Source organism: Lissotriton vulgaris, chromosome 8 (assembly GCF_964263255.1).
Source record: "Lissotriton vulgaris chromosome 8, aLisVul1.2, whole genome shotgun sequence".
Taxonomy (NCBI): domain Eukaryota; kingdom Metazoa; phylum Chordata; class Amphibia; order Caudata; family Salamandridae; genus Lissotriton; species Lissotriton vulgaris.
Window position 1 is genome coordinate 1,332,339,623 of NC_141696.1, and position 23,555 is coordinate 1,332,363,177.

Here is a 23,555-nt window from a genome sequence, read left to right on the forward strand (position 1 = left end):
TCCCACACATTAAGTAAGCAACGTCGTGCCTCAGGAAGGAGGGGGATTCCAGTGACACGTCCCATCACATCGTGCACTCTAGACCAGAAGGCCGAGACAATCGGACATTCCCACAGGACATGAAGAAAAGTGGCATCCATACCGCACCCACGCCTGCACCGTCCATCCGTCACAAACCCCATTCGCACCAGTCGCATACCAGTCACATACACACGGTGGAGGATCTTTAGCTGTACAAAACGAAGCCGAGCCGGAATAGCCACCTCCTTAGGGGAGGAAACTGCCGACTGCCAGTCCTCATCGTCTAGTTCAAGCCCGTCAGCTGTCCAGGAAGCACGAAGTTTCTCCAGCTGGTCAGCCCTGTTGTTAATGAGCTTCTTATATATTAAGGAAATCGTGCTATCGGGGACATGGCCGTCTAGGACACGATCTTCCAGGAGGGAGGATTGTGGAATATCAGTACCGGGGGGAAAGACGGAGGACAAGGCATGTCGAACCTGCATATATCGAAAGTGCTCCCTGTCATCAAGCTGGTATTCCAGTTTCAGGGCTTCAAAGGACTTCACAGCGCCCCTGGCCCAAAGATCATCTACCTTGCTGATCCCAATCATGTCCCACCTATCAAACCCCTTCGTCTTCCAGAGGTTGCCCAATCGATCGGAATCATACAATGGCGTCATACGCGTCAGCTTGCCACCCCAGCCCGTAGCCACAGTTGCATCCCTCCAGGCCCGCACTGCACACTTCGTAGGACCTGTAAGGAGACGGATTGGCGACTTCGAATACAAAGCCCTATTAAAGTTGCCACCGGGTAGTAAAAATGTATCCAAGGCAAAGGCGGGAGCGGGTTCCGATGAGTATGTTGCATGATTAATGGCGCTCCAGTGCGAGGCCCAGTAATAGCGTCTAATATCTGGCAGAGCGATACCACCGTCGTACCAGGAAAGGGTGAGCTTAGACAACGCAATACGGGCACGACCATCCCAGATCAATTGTCGCTGTAGACTCTCGATCTCGCGAAAGTAGCGAGCGGGGACAGGGTCGAAGAAATTCTGCAAGGCATAGAGAAATCGGGGGAGCGACATCATTTTAAAAAGCGCCACTCGGCCCAATGGAGACAAGGGCAACTCACGCCAACGTCTTACATCTTGTTTGAGTCGGCGGAGCGGAGCATAAAGATTTCGCTCGTAACGAACCGCAGAAACCGTGGAGACATAAATCCCCAAATACTTGAAACCGTCAGCCGCCACCAAAATTGGGAACCTGCGAGGCAGTGGCGGTAAAACCCCGGCTATGACATAAACACAGGATTTGGTCCAGTTGATGACCAATCCAGAGTTCTTACCGAAGGATGTAAGAACGTCGAAGAGTACGTTCAAGGACTTTTGCGGGGAAGTGAAATAAAGAAGGATGTCGTCGGCATACAGTGAGACGCGATCCTCTAGATCTGGCGTCCACCGGATCCCTTTAATCGAGGGTTCCCACCGGAGCCACGCCGCAAGGGGTTCAAGTGCCAACGCAAATAGGAGCGGGGAAAGCGGACATCCCTGACGGGTGCCGCGGCCCAACGGGAAGGAGTCAGAGCTTCTGCCATTTACTACAACCTGAGCCAGTGGTTGTTCATAAAGGAGCCTGACCCAGGCAATAAAGTTAGGGCCAAAGCCAAACTTAGAGAGGGCCGCCCAAAGATAAGGCCATTCAATGGTGTCAAAAGCCATCGTGGCGTCTAGTGAGGCCACCACCGCAGGCTCCGCGAGAGTTGCAGCTCTCGCGAGAACACCATGAAGCCTACGCAGATTGAGGGCCGTGTTTCTGTGCGGTATGAAACCGGATTGATCCGGATGGATCAAGTCACAGATCACCGTCAACAACCGATTGGCCAGAACCTTGGCTAGGATTTTAGGTTCCGCATTTAGCAGGGAATTGGGGCGATAGGAAGTGCAGCGATCACGAGGCTTGCCATCCTTATAAATGACCACTATAGTAGCTAGGCGCTGTTCAAGCGGAAGGACTCCTGCCTCGAACGCGTCAAGAAACATGTTGCGCAGATGGGCGGCCATTTTGTCCGGACAAAGTTTGTAAAGTTCAATGGGCAGACCATTGGGCCCCATCGCCTTACCCGAGCGCAAAGAGCGGATAGCAAGGGCAATCTCATCCACCGTAAAGGGAGCCTCCAGAGCCAGGCCCTCTTCTTCCGAGACAGAAGGAAGAGCTATATCACGCATCAGCAAACGGGAATCAGCCTCATCACGATCACTCACCGGGGTATAAACCTTCCGGAAGTGATCAACAAAGCAGTCAACAATCTCACCGGGGTCAGACACACTTTCACCAGACTCACGAACAATAACGGGCACAACACGATTCGCTCTTTCAGCCTTATCCAGCCACGCCAGGAGTTTGCTGGCCTTGTCACCCACATCATACAGCCGGCCCAATTGATTCGCTCGCATCAACTTGGCAGCATCGGTAACACAAGCCTTATAATCCGCCTGTTTCAGTTCCAAAGTGTGTAACAGCGCAGGCGCGTCATCCCCACCCAGCTCACTTTCAAGCGCAGTAATTTCAGTCTCGAGGGCCAAACGAAAGACAGTGCGGATCCCTGAATGACAGTTTTAAAGGCTTCCCAGAGAACCGTAGGGGAGGTCACCGAAACCACATTTTCAGCAAAGTAACAATCAATAGCCTTCACCATATCTGAGCGGAGCCGGGTGTTCCGGAAATGCCAGGGGGGAACAGGGGGAACTCTGTTACCAAAAGAACCGCCCACAGAAATCCTAATCAACCTCCCGGACCAAGGATAAAGTAGAAGCCAGCATAAAGAAGTAGTCTATCCGAGAGAGGCTGCCATGCGCACCAGAGTGGAAGGTATACTGCGTCAGGGCGGGGTGCAGCGAACGCCAAACATCCACCAGACCAAAAGTCTCAGTCATATCATTGAGCCACATCTGGGACTGCGGTAACACTCTAGGGGGTAGCCGATCACATTCGCCAGACATAACAGAGTTAAAGTCTCCACCCATGATAAGCAGACCATCAGGGAGACCAAGAAGAGTCTTGCCAAGATCAGCGTACGTGGTAGCCTGCAGCCCCGGGGGAATCTACACAACCACTAAGACAATTTGCTTACCCTCCCATCTCCCGGAGACAGCAGCATACCGTCCCCGATCATCTAGGATAACATCATCAATCTCAAGGGCCAGGGAGGATTTCACCATTATACCCACCCCCCCGGGACCCAGAGGTGAATCCAGCGTGAGCGGCCAATCGATAGCCCCGACGGTCCAAAGCCTTACAGGCATTGCCGATAAAGTGGGTTTCTTGAAGGAACACTACATCAGGGGCATGGCGCCTTATAAATTGTAACACAATGCCACGTTTGATTCTGTCACCCAAACCGTTGACGTTCCAAGAAAGAACCTGCATCTCACCCCCCCCCATCCCAGGAAAAACGATCCGATCCAGCCCCATCCCACGACCACAGATCCAGAACACTTGCAATCAATAACATACCATGAAAAAAGAGAAATAACAAAAGACATGAAACATAACCAAGTCCCCAGAAACCACCCCCCAACCAAGAACCCGTTACAACGCCCCCCACTCTGCACCCCTGCTGACTAGAAAGCCACCCCAAACTGCAGTGTGCCTGTCGCCCCATCTGATCTACACAAAGAACCCCCCGAGGAGGAAGGGAGAAATCACCCGTACCCGCACCACCACGGGCATAATCATAAAGCATACAGTAAGAATTACTCTGTAAAGTTCATAGTCTCAAGTCGGACCACTGGGGGCCAACATTAAACCTGGGCTGTCGCACCACCTTCCGCACCACCAGGGCCTCCACTCTCGGTGTCATCTTTCGGCAACGAGTCCAACCAGTCACTAGCACGATCCGGCTGATCGAAGAAATAAGCTCGTTCTCTGAACTCAATCCGCAAGCGAGCTGGAAACAGCATGGCGTACTTCAGTCCCAGATCTCTCAGACGACGCTTCACTCCAAGGAACCCAGAACGTTGTTGTTGCACTTGGGGAGTGAAATCAGGATAGATAGAGACAGAGTTATTATCGTACTTCAACGGGCCGTGTTTACGAGCGGCCTGCAGGATAGCGTCTCTGTCCCGATAATGAAACAGCCTAGCGATGATAGGCCTCGGAGGGCCTCCTGGCTTCACCTGACCACCTGGGAAGCGATAGGCACGCTCAACCGCAAAGAACTTGCTGAGACCTGCGGGAGCAAGTTTAGCGACAATGAGTTCCTCGACCAGTAAATCGATCGAGGTGGCACCATTGTCTTCCGGCACTCCAACCAATCGTATGTTGTTCCGCCTGGCCCTATTATCGTAGTCTTCCATGCGTTTGAGCAAAAGGTTGTGTGAGGAACGCAGATTCCCTATCTCGGATTGTGCCTCCGCCATGTCCGTCACGAAATTCGATGCCTTTAAGTCCAATGCCTTGACCCTCTCGTTCGTCTTGGCCAAGTCGGCTCGAATGAGAGTAACATCCACCGCCACCGTGTCTATCTTGGACACGATGGCCTCGTATTGTGAATGAATGAATGAATGAATGAATGAAAAATATTTGTAGAGCGCGCGATGGCCGAACGGCTTCCTGGCGCTGGGAGCTCTGAAGAACCGAACAGACAGGGCCAGGAGGTTTAGCAGGGGTAGGCCAGGGCAAACAGAAAAGTTTTCAGCGCTTTACGGAAATGAGAAAAAATAGGGATCGAACGCATAGAAAGAGGAAGAGAGTTCCAGAACCGGGGAGCAAGAACAGAAAAACGGGTTCCACCAGTGCGAGATTTGTGAAAGCGGGGAACAGTGAGGAGGGCAGAAGATGATGAACGGAGAGTGCGGGCAGGGGTGTGACGGGAAATCAAAGAATTGCTGAAAGCCGGTGCAGAGTGATCAAGGGCCCGATAAACAAGGCACCCTAGTTTAAACAAAGATCTCTGCAAAATGGGCAACCAGTGAAGGGATTTGAGGACGGGAGTGATGTGATGGGTTTTGGGCAAGTGAAAAATAAGACGGGCGGCCTGATTCTGGATAGCTTGTAAGCAGCGGGTTTCATAGGCAGGGATGCCAGCGAACAAGCTATTGCCATAATCAAGGCGGGAAGTGATAAGGGCGGAAATAATGATTTTAAGGGAGTCAAGAGAAAAGAAACGAGAAATTTTCCGAATCATTCGGAGGGAAAGAAAACAGGAGGACACCACGGCACTGACCTGGCCATGCATGGACAGGTCCTGTCTGACCTTGATGCCCAAAGTTTTAACAGAGGGATTGGGGTGGGAGGGGGGCCGAGAATGGGAGGCCAGAAGGCAGGGGACCAGGGGCTGGATGAGCCGCCAATCAGGACAAGCTCAGTCTTATCTGGGTTGAGCTTGAGGTGATTGGCGCTCATCCACCCAGAGATAAAGACCATGGTGGAGTGAAAAAAGGATAGAGAGTGAGAAGAAGAGGAAAGATCAAAGACGAGCTGGAGGTCGTCAGCGTAGTTATACACAGAGACCCCCAGCTCAAGAAGGGAAGAGATAAGAGGGTGAATATAGAGACTGAAGAGAAGGGGAGAGAGAGAGGAACCTTGGGGGATTGTAGACTCATATCGGCCTTGAGTCCAGAAATGGCGGCCAACAGGTCCTGAAGTGACACTTCTGAGGAAGACGACATATCGGTCTTTGGGTCCTCCAAACCCACACTGGTAGCACCGGGGGAACCTCTCGGTTGGGTATAGCGCTCGATCATATTGGACTGGATCGACCCCCCGCGAGTAATGGTCTTCCTGCGTTTCTCCGCCTCAGGTTTCGTCGCCATGTTGCGTTCAGCGCCGGCCGGGGACACCCAGGTGTAGCGGGACGGTGACAAGTCCCAAACCTCAAAAGTCTAGTTTCACGAGAGGATGTCACGGGCCTCCTTGCCAGTACAAAGAAAGAAAGCGTTCGTTGTGAGAGCGGCAGGCCAAGACAAAGTAGGAGGTCCCAAGGAGTCAGAGACGAGAGGGCTGGAAACCGAAAGTGAAAGTGGCACACCACCGGTGGGCCAGATGCCAGGCAGCCGTTGTTGTTGCATTACAGCTCGGCCATACTAGGCAGTTGAGACCCCGGTCGCGTCAGGGGTTAGGCCAGAAAGTTAGAGACGATGTAGAAATGGTCCCCGAGGTCCGATTCCGACCAAAAAGGGATCGACCGCATCAGTGAGAGTAGCACTCCAAAAGCCCGTCGAAGTGACCAGGATATCTGCAGGATAGATAAAGAAGGGCGGCGCGGGTCTCAGGAGCTCTCTGCTCACGCGACAATCTTGGATGCCCGCGTAGCTCCTCCCCTCAGTAATTTTTTGACTACTTTTTGAGACTTTGTCTCCTTCTCTTGTCTCCTGGTGCACGTAGGGATGCCCGGCTTTAAGTCTTGTGGGTCGTGCCGCCGTAACATGTCGGTGGCGGACCCCCACGATGTGTGCCTCTACTGCCTGGAGACCGACCATGACTTCCGGGACTGTCGAGCCATGGTCCCGAAGGCCTAGTGGGAGCGGCGCCGGAAGTTGCTGGAGGTCCGGCACTCCTCTCACCGCCGTTCCGGGTCTAGGGGCCGATTGCGGGACCGCTTGCAGGACCGGAGTCGTCGCTCCTCAGGCTCCAAGTCTACGCCTTCAGATTCTGGTAAGCAACGCCATAAAAAGAAGTCGAAGAAGCATGTTCGCTCTCCGACATCGCTCCTCTGAGGCGGACGAGAGGGACAGGGGCTCTGCCCCTGCAGCTCCTCTGGAGCCTGGGAGTCCTGCGGCCTCCCCGCCATACCCGGGTCCATCGGCGACTCCTGAACAGATGCAAGAGTTTCTTGCTGCCATGGACCACCTTTTTAGGCCTTGGTGACACAGGATCCAGCGCCGTCGGCTCCGGCGCCACAAGGTGCAGCGCCACTGGCTCCGGCCCCGGCGCTGCCCATGACTCCGGCCCCAGGGCAACCCCTGGCTCCGCCACAGGTGCCGCACTGGGTGCCGTTTATCCCACCCCTGTCCCAGTTCTCGGACCATTTTGTTCCGACCTGGGATTCGCATTGGGATACGTCTCCGGCTCGGCCGGCGCCATTCCCGACGCCGTTTCTCCCGCTCCGCCCCTGCCGCAGCAGCCGGCTCCCTCTACTCCGGAGCCGGATGAGGACTGGGACGGCTCTGAGGACCCCCTTGCACGGCAGTGTGACTCCGAGCAGGATTGGGTAGACGACCTTCAAGATGCGGACAAACTTGATGTGTCTTCTCTCTATTTCAAAAGTTTTTATTGGACGTTTCAGGGTTATATATCATACAAATCAAAATTGCAATGTACATACAATCGATACTTGTAATTACACATCATTCAGCATAGGAATGCATTATGACCCATGGTAGTGGTCATTCGGGACAATCTTGAAGACAATATGGAAAACCACCAAGCAGCCTTCTAGGCTGGGTTCCTGAGGGGCTACAAAACAAATGAATTGGAGATGGAAAGGAAAGGAACGGAGTAGATAAGAGGAAGAAGGAGAAAAAGACACTTGATGTGTCTTCTGACCCGGGGTTTGCCTCCCCTCCACCTACTATGGAGGAGGGCCTTCTTACATAGCAGTGCTGCGGAGGCTCTCCATCCCGACCTCCCTACGGTGGCCCTTAAGACCAACCTCCTTACGGAGGTGCTCCAGAAGGCATCTACGTTGTTGGAGCCGCTGCTCCATTTCAATGAGCGTTAAGGATAAGGGGTCCCAGTGAACAAGAGCATATAATTACACAAAAGATAATAAAGCTAGTAAACAAAGATTCAATGCCTCTATAATGTTTTAATCACATTATAGGAAAAAATGCATGGTTGTATATTCAACAAAGCATATACAATTATAACGGTATTGGTGCCCCTGGGGGTGGAGGGGGAGTGGTATGGTGAAGGTATAGTGGGGGGAAGGATAGGTGACAATAAAAACGTGATATTGATCAGGTAGTAAAAACGAAAAATCAAATGTTCAGTAGTAAACAAGATAAACCATTGCTCATTGTTATAATTTCAACAAAACACATGCCCCAATGTCCAGTTAATGCAAGATTGGTGGGTTGATTAGGGCTGTTGTAGGGTAAGGGTGGGTGTCGACGTTTCGACCCTGGAAAGCAGGATTTATTCACATTCCTTGCACACGGGTCTTCTTCAGGACGGGCGGTAAAATAGGGGCAGCCAACCTGAGTATGTCCAGTGGGGGAATGGAGTTGTTCCAAAGAAAGGTCCTTAATACTGGTTCAAAGGTTAAGGTAAAGTTCGGGTTCCTTGAAAGGTCAAAATGCTGGATGAAGAACCACTCGAACCATCGAATGGCTTGAAAATCCGCTGGTCTATACTTGAGGCAGAGATGCTGATTAGATCCAATTGCGGTGTCGGTCGGCTTTACGCTCGGCGTCTGACTCAGGTTCCTCGCGAGGAAAATAAAAACGTGATATTGATCAGGTAGTAAAAACGAAAAATCAAATGTTCAGTAGTAAACAAGATAAACCATTGCTCATTGTTATAATTTCAACAAAACACATGCCCCAATGTCCAGTTAATGCAAGATTGGTGGGTTGATTAGGGCTGTTGTAGGGTAAGGGTGGGTGTCGACGTTTCGACCCTGGAAAGCAGGATTTATTCACATTCCTTGCACACGGGTCTTCTTCAGGACGGGCGGTAAAATAGGGGCAGCCAACCTGAGTATGTCCAGTGGGGGAATGGAGTTGTTCCAAAGAAAGGTCCTTAATACTGGTTCAAAGGTTAAGGTAAAGTTCGGGTTCCTTGAAAGGTCAAAATGCTGGATGAAGAACCACTCGAACCATCGAATGGCTTGAAAATCCGCTGGTCTATACTTGAGGCAGAGATGCTGATTAGATCCAATTGCGGTGTCGGTCGGCTTTACGCTCGGCGTCTGACTCAGGTTCCTCGCGAGGAACCTGAGTCAGACGCCGAGCGTAAAGCCGACCGACACCGCAATTGGATCTAATCAGCATCTCTGCCTCAAGTATAGACCAGCGGATTTTCAAGCCATTCGATGGTTCGAGTGGTTCTTCATCCAGCATTTTGACCTTTCAAGGAACCCGAACTTTACCTTAACCTTTGAACCAGTATTAAGGACCTTTCTTTGGAACAACTCCATTCCCCCACTGGACATACTCAGGTTGGCTGCCCCTATTTTACCGCCCGTCCTGAAGAAGACCCGTGTGCAAGGAATGTGAATAAATCCTGCTTTCCAGGGTCGAAACGTCGACACCCACCCTTACCCTACAACAGCCCTAATCAACCCACCAATCTTGCATTAACTGGACATTGGGGCATGTGTTTTGTTGAAATTATAACAATGAGCAATGGTTTATCTTGTTTACTACTGAACATTTGATTTTTCGTTTTTACTACCTGATCAATATCACGTTTTTATTGTCACCTATCCTTCCCCCCACTATACCTTCACCATACCACTCCCCCTCCACCCCCAGGGGCACCAATACCGTTATAATTGTATATGCTTTGTTGAATATACAACCATGCATTTTTTCCTATAATGTGATTAAAACATTATAGAGGCATTGAATCTTTGTTTACTAGCTTTATTATCTTTTGTGTAATTATATGCTCTTGTTCACTGGGACCCCTTATCCTTAACGCTAGCTACCCAGGTCCCAGAGACTTTTTGGGTTAACCCTGTTCTTACTTAACCCATTTCAATGAGGCCCTCACTGAAGTCCTCTTGGGAACTTGGTTGCGGCCGGCCTCGGGGGCATCAGTGGATAAAAACGTCACTAGGCGTCATTGCCTGGCGCCTGGTGATCCTGCCTTCTTGACCACTCACCCTACGCCTGAGAGCCTGGTCATTCAGGCCTCGACGTTGCAGAGTGCCTTTCCCACGGCTCCGCCGGATAAGGACTCTAAGAGGCTAGACCAATGTGGCAAGAGGTTGTTCTCCTCAGCCAGCTTGGGGTTGTGGTCGGTTAACACCGCCTGCTTATTGGGCCGTTACTCCCATGCGTTGTGGGATTCGGTAGCCAAGGTCTTGCCTCAGTGTTCTGAGGAGGTCCAGGCTGTCCTTTTCCAAGCGATTGCGGAAGGCAAGGATGCGGCGAAGTTTGCCATCAGGTGTGGTGTGGACATCGCTGATTCGTTGGGCAGGGCAATTTCCACGACTGTGGCGTTGTGGCACCATGCCTGGTTGTGGTCTATTGGGTTCTTGCCCGATGTCCAGGGCTCGCTCATGGACATGCCCTTTGATGGCTCCCGCCTCTTTGGCAACAAGGCTGACAATGCCTTGGAGCGCTTTAAAGACTTGCGGGCCATGGCTGAGTCTTTGGGTCTTTCCACAAAGAACCCTGCCACGCCTGGGTTTCGTTCCTTTCGTGGCCAGGGCTAAGGCACCCAAGCACGCTCCTCCACAAAGCCTGTGCAGAACCAGCCTCAGCACAGCCGCGGACGTGGATTCCGCAGGGGCGGGACTGGTAACCAGTGTGGAGGTCAGTCCACCTCCACCCCCACTGCTTCCGCCTCTAAGCCTTCCTAATCTGAGCTTCAGGGAGCACCCCATGCCGGTGGCAGTGTCCGTCGCCACCTCCACCACTGGTGCGAAATTACATTGGACAAGTGGGTGCTGCAGATAATCTGTAAAGGTTACTCGCTCCCCTTTCTGTCCTCCCTTCCAGCCATGCCACCTCTGTACCACCGACTGTCGGGGGATCATTTGGCTCTTCTCCATCAGGAAGTCACGGCCCTCCTGGCCAAGGGAGCCATCGAGTGCGTTCCCGGTCAAGAAGTCGGGAGTGGTTGTTATTCCCACTACTTTCTGGTCCCCATGAAGGACAAGGGGGCCTGCGCCCCATCTTGGACCTCCGGGACGTCAATCGCTTCCTTCAGAAGGCAAAGTTCAAGATGCTAACTCTGGCTCAGGTCCTGGCTGCCCTGGACCCTAGAGACTGGATGGTAGCGTTGGAATTGCAGGGCGCTTCTTTTCACATTCCCGTCCTGCCGGTCCATCGGCGCTACCTACGGTTCATTGTGGGACGGGAGTATTTTCAGTTTGCCATGCTCCCCTTCGGCCTTACCAGTGCCCCTTGGGTGTTCACGAAGGTGATGGTGGTGGTCGCAGCTCATCTGCGCAGATCAGGGGTGTAAGTCTTCCCCTACCTCGGCGACTGGCTGTTGAAGGCGGGCTCGCCCCACCTCCAGACTACAGCCAACCTCCTGCATTTGCTCGGGTTCTCTATCAATCAGTCCCTCTCAGAAGCTCCCTTTCATCGGAGCGGTTCTGGATTCAACGCGGTTTCGGGTTTATCCTCCCGAGCAGCGAGTCCGGGATATTCAGGCTATGATTCCGCTCTTTCAGCCTCTATCCCAGGTTTCAGTCAGGATGGCCCTCCAACATCTGGGCCTGATGGCCTCCTGCATTTTGCTGGTGACACATGCAAGGTGGCATATGCAGGCTCTGCAGTGGGACCTAAAGTTCCAGTGGGCACAGCATCAGGGCAACTGTCCGATCACGTCCAGATCTAGAAGGGCGCTGCACGACAGTTGCAGTGGTGGCTCACGAATCGTGATTGGGTCAGTGGTAGATCCCTCTCCCTTCCCGAACCAGAGCACTCAGTGGTGCCAGATGCACCCCTCCTGGGATGAGGAGGCCACATGGGAGAGGCGGAGATCTGAGGCCTCTGGTCTCTGGCGGAGTCCTGGCTCCATATCAACCTTTTGGAGCTTCGGGCAATCCGACTTGCACTGAAGGCATTCCTTCCCTCTGTTCGGGGAAATGTAGTGCAGGTGTTCACGGACAACACCACCGCCATGTGTTATTGCAACAAACAGGACGGTGTGGGGTATTGGCCCCCATGTCAGGAGGCCCTGCGCCTCTGGACATGGCTGGAACATCAAGGTATTACTTTGGTGGTTCAACACCTGGCAGGTTTTCTGAACGCCAGGGCAGACGAACTCAGCCGACGGTGCATGGTGGATCACGAATGCCGTCTGAGCTCGGACGTGGTGCAAGGTCTCTTTCTGCAGTGGGGAGAGCCTTGGTTAGATCTATTCGCCACCGAAGAGAACGCACAATGTCATCAGTTCTGCGCATTGGAATTTCCAAGGCGGCGCTCGCTCACAGACGCTCTTCGTGGCGAGTGGAGCTGCGGTCTATTGTACGCCTTTCCGCCTATACCACTTCTGCCCAGTGTGCTGAAGAAGATCAGGCGAGACCGGGCCCAAGTCATTCTTGTGGCTCCGGACTGAGCTTGAAGAGTTACTCAGAATGAGCATCGATCCCCCGATCCGTCTGCCTCTTCGGGAGGATCTTCTGTCGCAGCAGCAGGGGACGGTCCTCCATCCGAACCTGTCCAGCCTTCACCTTCATGCTTAGAAATTAAGCGTGACAGTTGACACCTTTCGATCTTCCTCTCGAAGTCTGTGATGTCATTCTGGCAGCCAGGTGTCCCTCCACCAAACAGTATACGCCTGCAGGTGGAACAGATGTGTTGCATGGTGCACAGCGAAGGCTGTGCATCCCCTTTCTGCCCCTCTTTCCGAGGTTCTTCTGTTCCTTCTCTCTTTGGCCCAGCGGGGCTTTGCTGTGGGCACTATCAAAGGTTATCTTTCGGCCATCTCTGCCTTTCTAAGGCTTCCAGATCAGCCTTCTCTTTTTAAATCCCCGGTTGTTAACCGTTTTCTTAAAAGCATTATGCTTACGTTTCCACCCGTACCCTTCATAATGCCTCAGTGGGACTTAAATCTTGTCTTGACTTTTCTGATGTGCGCTCCCTTTGAGCCCTTTCATAACTGTTCCTTACGTTTTCTCACTCTAAAGACGGCTTTCCTGGTTGTTATCGCCTCAGCTAGAAAAGGGAGTGAGCTCCAGGCCCTTTCTTCCAAACCTCCTTTCCTTTCTGTTCATCCGGACAAGGTGATTTTAAGTACCCGTCCTTCTTTTCTGCCAAAGGTTGTCACGCCCTTCCACATCTGGCAGACAATCACTTTGCCCACCTTCTTTCCGCCTCCGCATCCTTCAAGGGAAGAGGAGAGGCTCCACCATCTGGACCCGAAACGTGCGCTCGCATTCTATCTGCAAAACACACAAGATGATGGACGGAATGTTGCACAATGGAAAAACATTCACCCCCAGTCACAGATCTGGGTTTAATCCATCGTTATTTTGCACACCAAGCCACCCCAGTTCAGACATGGCTATATGCAAATCAGTCTTGACCCTGTGCCTCATGGGAACAGTCCAGCCCGAACTGCTAAGCCATGTCTTCCCTGGACCGGAATCAAGCATCCTAGGACCGGTTTCTGGCTATCAGCCGTCTTCAGCCAGGATAGCTTGACTCCAGTGGCTTAGTGAGCACGGGACCCACGTCTGGGCATAGCCTTCCCTCATAGGGTGAACAGCAAAACACACAAGATGATGAACGGAATGTTGCACAGTGGCAAAACATTCAACCCCAGTCGCAGATCTGGGTTTAATCCATCGTTATTTTGCTCACCAAGCCACCCCAGTTCAGACATGGCCATTTGCAAATCAGTCTTGACCCTGTGCCTCATGGGAACAGTTCAGCCCGAAATTGTGTTAAGTCTATATAAAGAATACTTATTTTTATAAAACATGTGTGGTGTCCATCTGTAGTGTTTTCACTGTATTGCTGTATGTGTTCACTAATGCTTTACACCCTGCCTCTGAGATAAGCCTGTCTGCTTGTGCCAAGCTACCAAGGGGGTGAGCAGGGGTTATCCAGGAGTGTAATCCCCTTTCCCTGACTAGAAGCAAGGGTCCCTGTTTGGTCATAGGTGCTAGTCATTGGCAACTAGAGACCCCAAGTTCTAACATGGGCATTAACTACCTTTAGCAGCTTTCAGCATACTTGCAAACTGATTTGCCCATTTGGCATGCTCCTGTTGTCCAATGGAGTCCAGTTGAACTATGCCTGATTACAATCCTGAAAGTCATATCTTGTGGTAGAGCTTCTTGTTGCTTCCAAGTTCTAAATGTTGTTTTAAGGAATAGGATCCTGGTCACTTCAGTTAGAAGGGTACACATTTGTACTATGCTGGAAAACTACTATCCAATCAATCCAATATTCTGTCTATAACCTTAGAAGGATGTATTTTATGCTACTAGAGTGTCTTGGTGTCTAAAAAAACTCCAACATTGCTTTGTTTGACATGATAGGTGAAAGACTCCCCAGATCAGAGTTCCTTCCCTGGTCTCAAAGTCTTTCTTTTTTATTTTGAACCATATTTTTTGGTAATTTTCAGCACATGCACAGTTCAAAATTGGTAATAATTCAGTAAATAAGACAGTTCAGTCCTCCAAAGGAGCTCATGTCTCGTGCTCAATGGATCAATGCCACTCTGAGAGACAAAATAAAACCACACTGGGGGCGGGGCCAACCATCATGGCTGACCAGACGTAATGGTGTGAGCGGCGAGGTGGAAACCCGGAGCCGGGGGCCTCGAAGTTTGAGACAAGATGGCGGCTGGTGGCGGGTCGCAATGCGGCAGTCAGCCCTACAGTCCCGGATTGGACTAACTGGCAAGGAGGTGACCCATTGTTGCGGAGGTTCAGAGGTTCCCCGGGTGGACCGAGTGAAGCCCTGAAGACCGAGCCCGCTGCTGTAGGGACATAGCAGCGACCCTGGGAAACAGACCAGTACAGTGTGAACGGACTCCCAGGTGAGAGATGGGGGCTCCATGAGTGGTGGAGGCTGGCCCCGGGGTAATCGGCTCATGCGAGATGTCCTGAAGGGCTCTCCTCCACAATTGCAGTAACCTTGGCAGAGCCCTGGAAATGCAGTGCTTGACCTTAACATGGCACAGGCCAGGCACTTACTTCCATGGCTAGCAGCCTTGTGCCTGGACCTCCAGTTGAGGATTTTGCAACACCACGCAGCGCTCGGCTTGGGTGTCTTCTTTCCTCACCTGAGAAAGCCCCAGCGGCATCTGTGCCCAGGCCTTAAGGGCCTTGTACATCTCTTGTGGGAGGCAGTGGGGGCCTCCGACGAAGGAACTCGGGACTGACCTGAGACGTCCCTGAGGAGATCTTTCACAGTGCCCCTGGCCATTCCGGCTGCTAGAGGGTAACCCACGGAAATGCGACGCTTCAGGTTGGGCCCTGAGAATGTATTGCCTGGTGTTCGCGTGGCACCGGTCGGGCACCTGAGCCCTTGACGAGCAGCCCTGTCCTGAGGCCCCAGGTTGGAGATCCCGTAATCCTCCTGAGCACCTGGTCCAGGCATCCTGCCTCCTTGCTGGTGGGGCCTCTGGATCCGGTGGAAACCAGGCACTAGGGATTAATGCATCCTCTGTGACGTGTGATGGATACCTTTGGCAGAAGACTCCGGGTTCCGTCCTGAGGTGTCCTTGCGGAGGGATCCCACTTGGCATCCGGTCATCCTGCAGCAGGGGGGCCCGGGCTGTCGTTGCCCACCAGCCCTTATGCCACCAAAAAAGGCCCAACCAGCATAAGACTCCAGCTTCGGCGACCAAGTGGGCGGACAGTGAAGGGACGGCCTAATCCGATGGAGGCATAGCGCTCACAATGGAGGACCTGATGATCTCGCTGAGAGAATTTAGGAATAAGCTTCGAGATGATATAAAAGCTGATTTGGGGGCCTCGTTTGATCCATTCCAAGCTGAAATGGGGGCATTCTGGTGGCCCTGCAGGCAGATGTTGACTCGATCAGAGCCTGCACCCTTGACCTCGAGGTGCAATGCCAAGATATAGCTGACTGGATACGACTGCTTGAAACCCACTCTGGGGACCTGCTAAACCAACTGAAAGCCTTGATGCTCCGGTGCCGTGACCTCAAAATCGTTCCCACCGGGATAATATCCATGTGAGAGGCCTGAAGGAAGGACGTGAGGGCCCATACCTCGAAGCGTTCATGGTGGGACTCTTTTCAACGGTGTTGTGTGAAAAGGGCCCGGAGGTGCAGCTGGGGAGTGTGCACAGAGTGGGACCACGATCCCCCAGAGAATTCAGAAAGCCCAGGGATGTGCTGGCCAAATTCAGTTCCTTCAAGACCAAGGAATTGATACTCCAGAAACCACAGGCCCTTGATAGTGTCGTTTCAGAACGTTTCTTGCTCACTGTTTCAGGATGTGGCCCAGGCCACATTGGCTCGACGCCAGTAGTTCAGGCCTGTTGCAGAAGTCTTGAGAGAGCGCAAGTTGAAATATCGTTGGACCTATCCCTTTGGTCTGGCTTTTTCCTTGGGCAATGAGAACCTTCATTTCACAGAGCTAGATGACGCTGCATCTGCCTTGGGAATAGAACTACCAGCACCAAAGCAGACGGCGGGCATGGGTAAAGGAGGATCTGACTCGCGGCTGAGGAAGCGGGGTGGAGGTCTGTGGATGCAGCAGAAAGGGAGCAGCAGGGGCGCTTTGGACTGACTTATGCAATCTCGACATTGGGTTACAAATATGTTCTGTCCAGGTCTCCCCAGATGACTCGTTGACGGCTGAACTTTGCTGATGGCCTGCTAATACTTGTGGCGGACGCTGTCTAATCTGACTGTTACCGGACTGTCACACTGGGGCTGGGGGGGGCTGGGGCCTGAAGGGGTGAAGTTATGGTTGTTAGTTAGGGAATTGGATGTCTAATATTACAAAAATGCCAACTAAACATACTGTGGGCCATGGAGGCGGAATTTGGTACGCCCCAGGAAACGCTCAGGATGAGGTTCTCTTCAGTGATTGAGAACCTCAAAGCACAAAGTTAAAGTTTTTATTGGGTATTGTTAAATTTGTTTTGGTATCACGGATTGCTTTGCGTTTACAACAAATATTTGGTTGCGGGGGTAGAAAAAGGGTGGAGAGGGATTTGACCTTCACAAGCTCATTCAACAGGACAGGTGGGGGGGTCCCACGTAGATTAATGGGGGTCAATTGTTTGACGTGGAACGTGAAGGGCCTTAACTCCCGCAATAAGAGGCAGCGGATTTGGAAAGTCCTGTGGGACCACCAGGTTAACATAGCTGCGCTGCAAGAAACTCACCTCCGGCGTAGTGGCGAGCAATGGCTGAAGCATAAGGCCTTCCCACAGATATTCCGCTCCTCTGCACACACTAAACACAACGGGGTAGCTCTCCTCTTTCATTCCTCCGTCCCTTTTCTTCTTCAGGCCTCTAGAACAGATAAGGAGGGGAGATTCTTGATGGTCAGGGGTGAATTAAGGGAGAGACTATGCACCGTCGCTACGGTCTATGCACCCAACACAGGGCAACATGACTTCTTGACATCCTTCCTGGCTTCCCTAGATGAGTCGCCAGGGGTGACATACTACTGCTCGGAGATTTTGATTCAATTTGAACCCCGTCCCTGTACTCTACTCACCCATACAGGTATGTTTAGTAACTCGCTTAAGGCCACACTACAAGGGTTAGGCCTTTTCGACGTATGGAGGGGATGCCACTCCACAACAAGGGTCTTTCTTCTCGCACTCACATAGGACATACTCTAGGATCGATCATACTTTTATTAGATGATCCGTCTGTTACACACTTTCAGGATGTAAATTCCACACTATCTGTCTCTTGGACCACGCCCCTCTGGAATTGGACCTAGAGTGGCCTGCCCCGCGCTCAAAGCAAGCAAGGTGGTATTTCCCCAACTTCCTTAGCAGGGACAGGAATGAATTGAGGGCGACAATCAAGGAGTTCTTTGAGCATAACGACCCCGCTCAAACTTCTTTGGGTAACAATTGGGATGCCTTTAAGGCAGTCATTAAGGGGAAATGCATTGAATTAGATGCCACTCTTCGAAAACAACGCACAACTTGCTAGAGGGAGAACTCCGGAATGCCGAACATGACCACAAGACCAACCCCTCGATTCCCTCTTAAAGGAAAGTTATGCAGCTTAAGGGAAAGCTGCAGGCCATCTACACTACTGGGGCGAAAAAAACATTCTTGCACCTCCAGGTCCGGAGCTAATGGGGGAGGAAACAAGGTTGGCTCACTTTTGGCACGCCAACTTAGGTTGAAGCCGGCGAAAGATTATATTGCGCAAATAGTAGATATGAACGGAATCTCCCAGAAAAGCAAAGAGGGGAAAGACGGAGCCTTTGGGGAGTTTTACCGCTCCCTATATGCAGCTGACTCGTTAGTCTCTGCAGCCCAGGAGCAATATCTGGAGGCTCTTACTCTGCCACAGGTACCGGCTTCCACGAACGAGGACCTGGGCAGACCAATTTCTGCTGAGGAGGTTCAAAAAGCGATAGACACGTTAAGCTCCAAAAGACACCTGGCCTGGCTGAATGCCAACTTCTATTGTACCTTTGTGCCAGAACTTTAGAAGCAGAGACCACATTCCTACGATCTGTTTGCACAATGTCTGTGTCAGCAACATATTACAAATTATTTTGGGGATGTCTGGGGTTGGGTGTTGCTAGTTGACTGTGTCAGTGGAATTTCAAATGTTGTGGCCTCCTTGTCCCATAGATGTTTAATTGGCTTTTTCCTGATTCCATGTTTCTTCACTGTAATACAGTGCTTTCTGATGTAGCCCATCTTTTGTTTTTTATAGCTATGCCCATAAATGTATTTTCAACTTTCGTTGGCTTGGATCTTGCGATTTGGCCATTTTAGCAATATATTTACTCTAGCAGGTAGGGCCGCTCTAGAACTGTGTCTTGTAGAGACTTCGAGCCACGAATTCCTCGCATTTTGAATATTCCTCAGCCACCAGACTGGACCCGGAAACCTCTCATCAGTACCTCTACATGCCTATAAATGGACGCCATTCTGCTCTGCACTGATGCCGTTCGCACTCCAGTAATGATGAACAGCACCTGTATAGATGCCACTCCTGAGCGCTGACTATAAATCCTTTTTTTCTGTGTCTCCAGATGTAGATCCGTAGCTCTGTCTTGTCTCTGAGACACTTACCTCAGTATTGTTGGTCAAAATGTTTGTATACAAGGGATTTCACCCCAAAAAATGACAGGATTTCCGTCCTGTAAGGACTGTTGTAAACAAACGTCTGTGCAGGTCCCCATCAAGTGTGCTTGGTGTCGAGTCAGGACTCTAAGGCCTGCACTGACTGCATGTTCATGGACTTGTAGGCGATCCAGGACCAGATAGGAAAGCTTTACATCAACAAGCACAAGAAGACTCTGCTTCAAGACTGGTTTAAGTCCGGTCCTGCTCCAGGAGTCACCAAAGCTGTGCCAGAAGCTGGTGGTCACGAGATCGGAATCTTTGGGTTAGTCGAAGAAGAAGCATAAAAAAGAAAAGGGTGACTGGGCAGCCTCGTGCCTCTCAAATTTGACTGAGCAGGTGCATGGCAGTGTCAAAGCTCTAGACCTCGCATCCGGAGTCGCCTGACTTCTTTTGAAAACAAATTTTATTGCGTCAAACAACAAAGATCTTGCAGTGCTCTGTAACCCAGAGACGTACTGCTACATGCGTCCCACAGCGCTGGGACGCTTTCGGGCAGCCATGCGCTTTACAAATCTAATTTCATTTCATTCATTTCATATATAACATAATCAGTATGCTGACATTTATTTAGTGTAACACATGGATAATCTGTAAAGAAAAAAAAAAGCAAGAACAATTGAATTTACAACTAACCACCCCCCCGACCCCCCCTCTCTGCACTGTCAATATACCATTCCCCATCGATAATCGCAGTTATCCCTACGGCGGGAATAGGCATATAAAGTCTGTATCGTATGGGATCATCCTAGCTGTCATTGATCTCAGTCGCCGCCACAGCAGGTTCTAAGGAGAGATCCCTATACTCCGCCCATCGCTTCCAGATCTTCACTTGCTTTTGAGGGCATCCTCGGGCTCGAAACACAGGGAGTTCCAACCCCATATTAAAATCTAACCCATTCTTCCAGGCCGTTATTGGTGGTGAAGTGGTCGTCTTCCAGCTATGCGCTATGTCTCTTTTAGCCAAGGTAAGACCCAGGAGCAGCAAATGTTTTTTGTATATGTTGCCCCCTATGCCCTCCAAGATATGCAATAGTTCTAATGTAGGTGCGAAAGGGATATCCCATCCCAAGACTACAGATAAGCAGGCCAAAACTCTCCTCCAGAATCGTACAATCACATCGCACTGCCATACCGTGTGGAACAGGGTACTGTCCTCCCGAGAGCAGCGAGAGTGGGGAGGCTATTAGGCCAGCCCTCCATAGTCGCACCCGAGTGTAATATATTCGATGCAAGTAGTTAAACTGGATCAGGCGGAGGCGCATAGCTATTGCCGCCTCCTTAACCGTCTCAGCCTTTTAATGGAGAAATTAGTATTGCCTGATCAGGCGGGTTTTATCCCCGGGCGGGTGACTTCGCACACTATTTTCCATTTTACGAAACATTGACCCACAATTGGGGCTCATGGCAGTCTTCTTGGATGCCACAAAAGCCTTTGAGTCTGTGGAATGGGATTATCTCTTTACTATTCTTCAATGCATGGGGTTCCCTATTGTTTTTTTTTTAACTGTTTTTATTGAGAACAAATTTCAGCATTAAAGACATCATACTGACATCTTTGGCTGAGTTACACATGATTTCAGCATTGCTCCACAACCTTCAAACAATCAGGAGTACATAGGATTACAATCATAGGCGGCATTACATTTCTATTATGGTTACAGCTACGCGCTCGGGTCAAAACAGCGAGAGAACCCGCTACTGGTCCATATGCAGTTGCGTATTATCCTCGGTCTCACCCACCTTCCCCAACAAGGATTGTGTCTCCCTTCGCAATTCCACAGTAGGGGACATGCAGATTTCACCCCTATATTTGTTCCATTTTCCCCACTTATGATCCAATTTTCGTGGGCACCCTCTACCTTTATACATAGTTTTTTCTGCAATCATGGCGTAGTCCATGTCTTTTGCCCAGTCACGAACGTGCGTAGTAGTGTCCACCCCCCCACTTCTGGGCGATATTTCCTTTTGCTATAATCCAGCCCATCATAGCTCAAGACTGCTCCGCCTGCGAGAGGTCAGTAGCCTCCCAGATATTAAGAAGACAAAGTATGGGCAATGGTTATATGGGTTTGTCAAAAACCCTGGCCAGTTGTCAGGTGATGTCTGTCCAATATTGTTGGATGTGGGGGCAGTCCCAGAGAATGTGTGTGAATGTGCCAGTCTGGTTGCATCGCTGGAGGCAGAGTGGATCAGGCCTCCTATCCAGCCTGGATAACAATTTGGCGTCAAAATATACCCTGTGGAGAATCTTGAGCTGGACTAGCCGTAGTCGCATCAGAATCGCCACCTCTCGAGGAGAGGCTAGCGCCTCCATCCAGTCCTCGTCTGCCATCTCCCCTAAATTAGTCTCCCAGCTCGACCGTAGTTTCATCATTGGGTCGGTTAAGTCGTCTGACTTCTGAGCAAATCCTCAACTGGTTCTGCACCACGCACGTTTTCGGGGCCGTCTGAACCTCCACAATAGGTTGAAGAGCTCCACATTGCCAAGTTACAGCTCTTTGAAACCTTGGTGTCTCCCTCTAGTTTTATTTCAGCACTTAAGGAGTACAGCATTTTTGCGAAAATTGTTGAGGTATGGCAATAGCAATTTACATACTCAAGAACGATTTATTTTAGTAAACTACCATGAACATGGATCTGAGTCTGTCACCCTCTTTGGACAGCTTTGGCATTTTAAGGTAATCCAGCTTAGAAGGATGGGGAATTTGTGCATCTGTCGTGGCAACTATTACAACAAAGAGCGCAGTTCTAAATCAACCCACATAATTATTGGCTTAGCCAGTGATGGTTTATCTCTGGAACCATAGAGGCAGCATTGTGAATGAATACTTTGGCCTCGTTTTGTGAAGTGGTATCCTGTGTCCTCTCAGCCCAGTGCTGCTAATGTCCAACTCAGCCAGTATCACAGGCGCATCCGACAGGCTCAAGGTACTGTTGTTCTGTGCATTGGTAAATGTTTTCTGCTTTAGGGTTCAAGGGTGCCATTTGTAAACTGTTGATGATTGTGTGCTGTACGGGTGTCATTAGCCTGTAGGCTACATGAGGAAGAATTTTTCGTGAGTTTTACAAGGGTGTTTTGTGTATCCACACTGGCGTGTTAATGACACACTTATCTGCATATTTATAATAGAGCTGTGTTGCCCTCATGCCACGCAGGTTGGGTGCAAGGGTGATTCAACTACTATGCAATGCAGCGCAAATCGTTCCCACGAATCCACCCATGGATTTGGGCGCAATTCCAGATTTACCATTATTGGTAGACCTGGTATTGCGTCAAAGTGCTACACCTCCTCAGAAGAGGCATATCTGGGTGAAATAGTTTTATTCCTTCTCATTTTTCATCTTTCTAAGTGTGCTGCTGCAGCACAAATAGAAAGATGAAAATGCCTCAGAGGATTGTTTTTGTGCAGGAAGGGGAACCATGGTGCAAGGGTGCCTATGTTGGCGCTAGGAAAAAGCCGGAATGTGCTGTTTGTTGTTAAATATGGTGCATTCCGGCTCCTTCGCACAGCAGGGTGGCTTTCACCCGAGCAAGTCACAAGCCATTCTGGAAGGATGTAACCTTTTATTGCCAGTAAAATAGGATTTGTAAAGTGGATTACAAATATGGTGCACAAATGTATGATTGACACCAGAACCACAGATTTGAAACACCTTTTGCTTTTGTGAAGGAGTGATAGTAATATTTTCCTGACTTACTGGCATCCTCTTCTGATGAATGCAGCAGCGAGAGATCGTCTTCCAGGTTACGATGACTTGTAGGTTCTTCGTGGAACTCTGCACCAAGTGTATTAAACCCACTTAGTACTGCATGGCGAACAGGGTATAACATTTTGCCTTTCTCTCTGGAGGCTGAAATTTCTATGTACCCTTGGCGAAGGGAGTAACCTTCTCCAGGTTACCACAGGGTGCAGGAACCACACAATGCACGTTTCACAGTTGGTTCACCAAGTGTTTGTTCCTTTTATATTTTGTTAATATACTCCTATTTTTCAGCAGCTTAACAGTGTATTACATTCCACATCATTGCAATGTATTTTATACTTTTGTCTTCAAATACATAGAATTCTGCGTTGGCCCATGTGAACCAATACATTTGTACTGCTGTTGTCATACCTCCTTATTTCCTCACGTAGATAAAAACATATTTCCAAGAATGCAGATGAAAGTGATTTCCTTAGTTTTCTATTGCTCTCATTTAGCCTCACGCCAGGCTTGTTAGAGAAGAGGTGTGAAATGACTTTGCAGAGAGGCTAATGGAGCAGGAAGCACAAGTACCAAATGTAGTAGTCGGTATTGTGGTTATTTATATATATTTTTGGTTTTATGTATTTTCAGGCAATGCTACGACTGCAAGCAATGAGACGGCTACAACAAAAGGTATTGTGTGAAACGAAGGACACTGAAAGTGTGCACTTCCTGTGCTGTTTATCGCCTGTAGTCTATGAACAATCAGAGTATTGTGGAGCGGATGTGCCTATATTACTTGCATGTTGACTTGTATTATTGCATTAGGTTTCCTGCCTTGTTTTTGCTGTAGCAAATGAGATGTAGGCCAGCTCATCCCACTGTGGTATCTTGGATCGTTTGATCTCATCCTTGGAAGAGTCAC

The 23,555-nt window shown here is 50.4% G+C and overlaps 1 protein-coding gene across 1 annotated transcript in view; it reads left to right on the forward strand.

Annotated features, from left to right (window-relative positions):
• The window catches only part of TMEM123 (transmembrane protein 123), a 280,075-nt gene that overhangs the window by 92,636 nt on the left and 163,884 nt on the right, over positions 1-23,555 (forward strand). Inside the window, exon 3 of the mRNA XM_086935275.1 lies at positions 23,282-23,323. Coding sequence (XP_086791401.1) covers positions 23,282-23,323 — 42 coding nt within the window. The remainder of the gene's footprint in view (positions 1-23,281; positions 23,324-23,555) is intronic.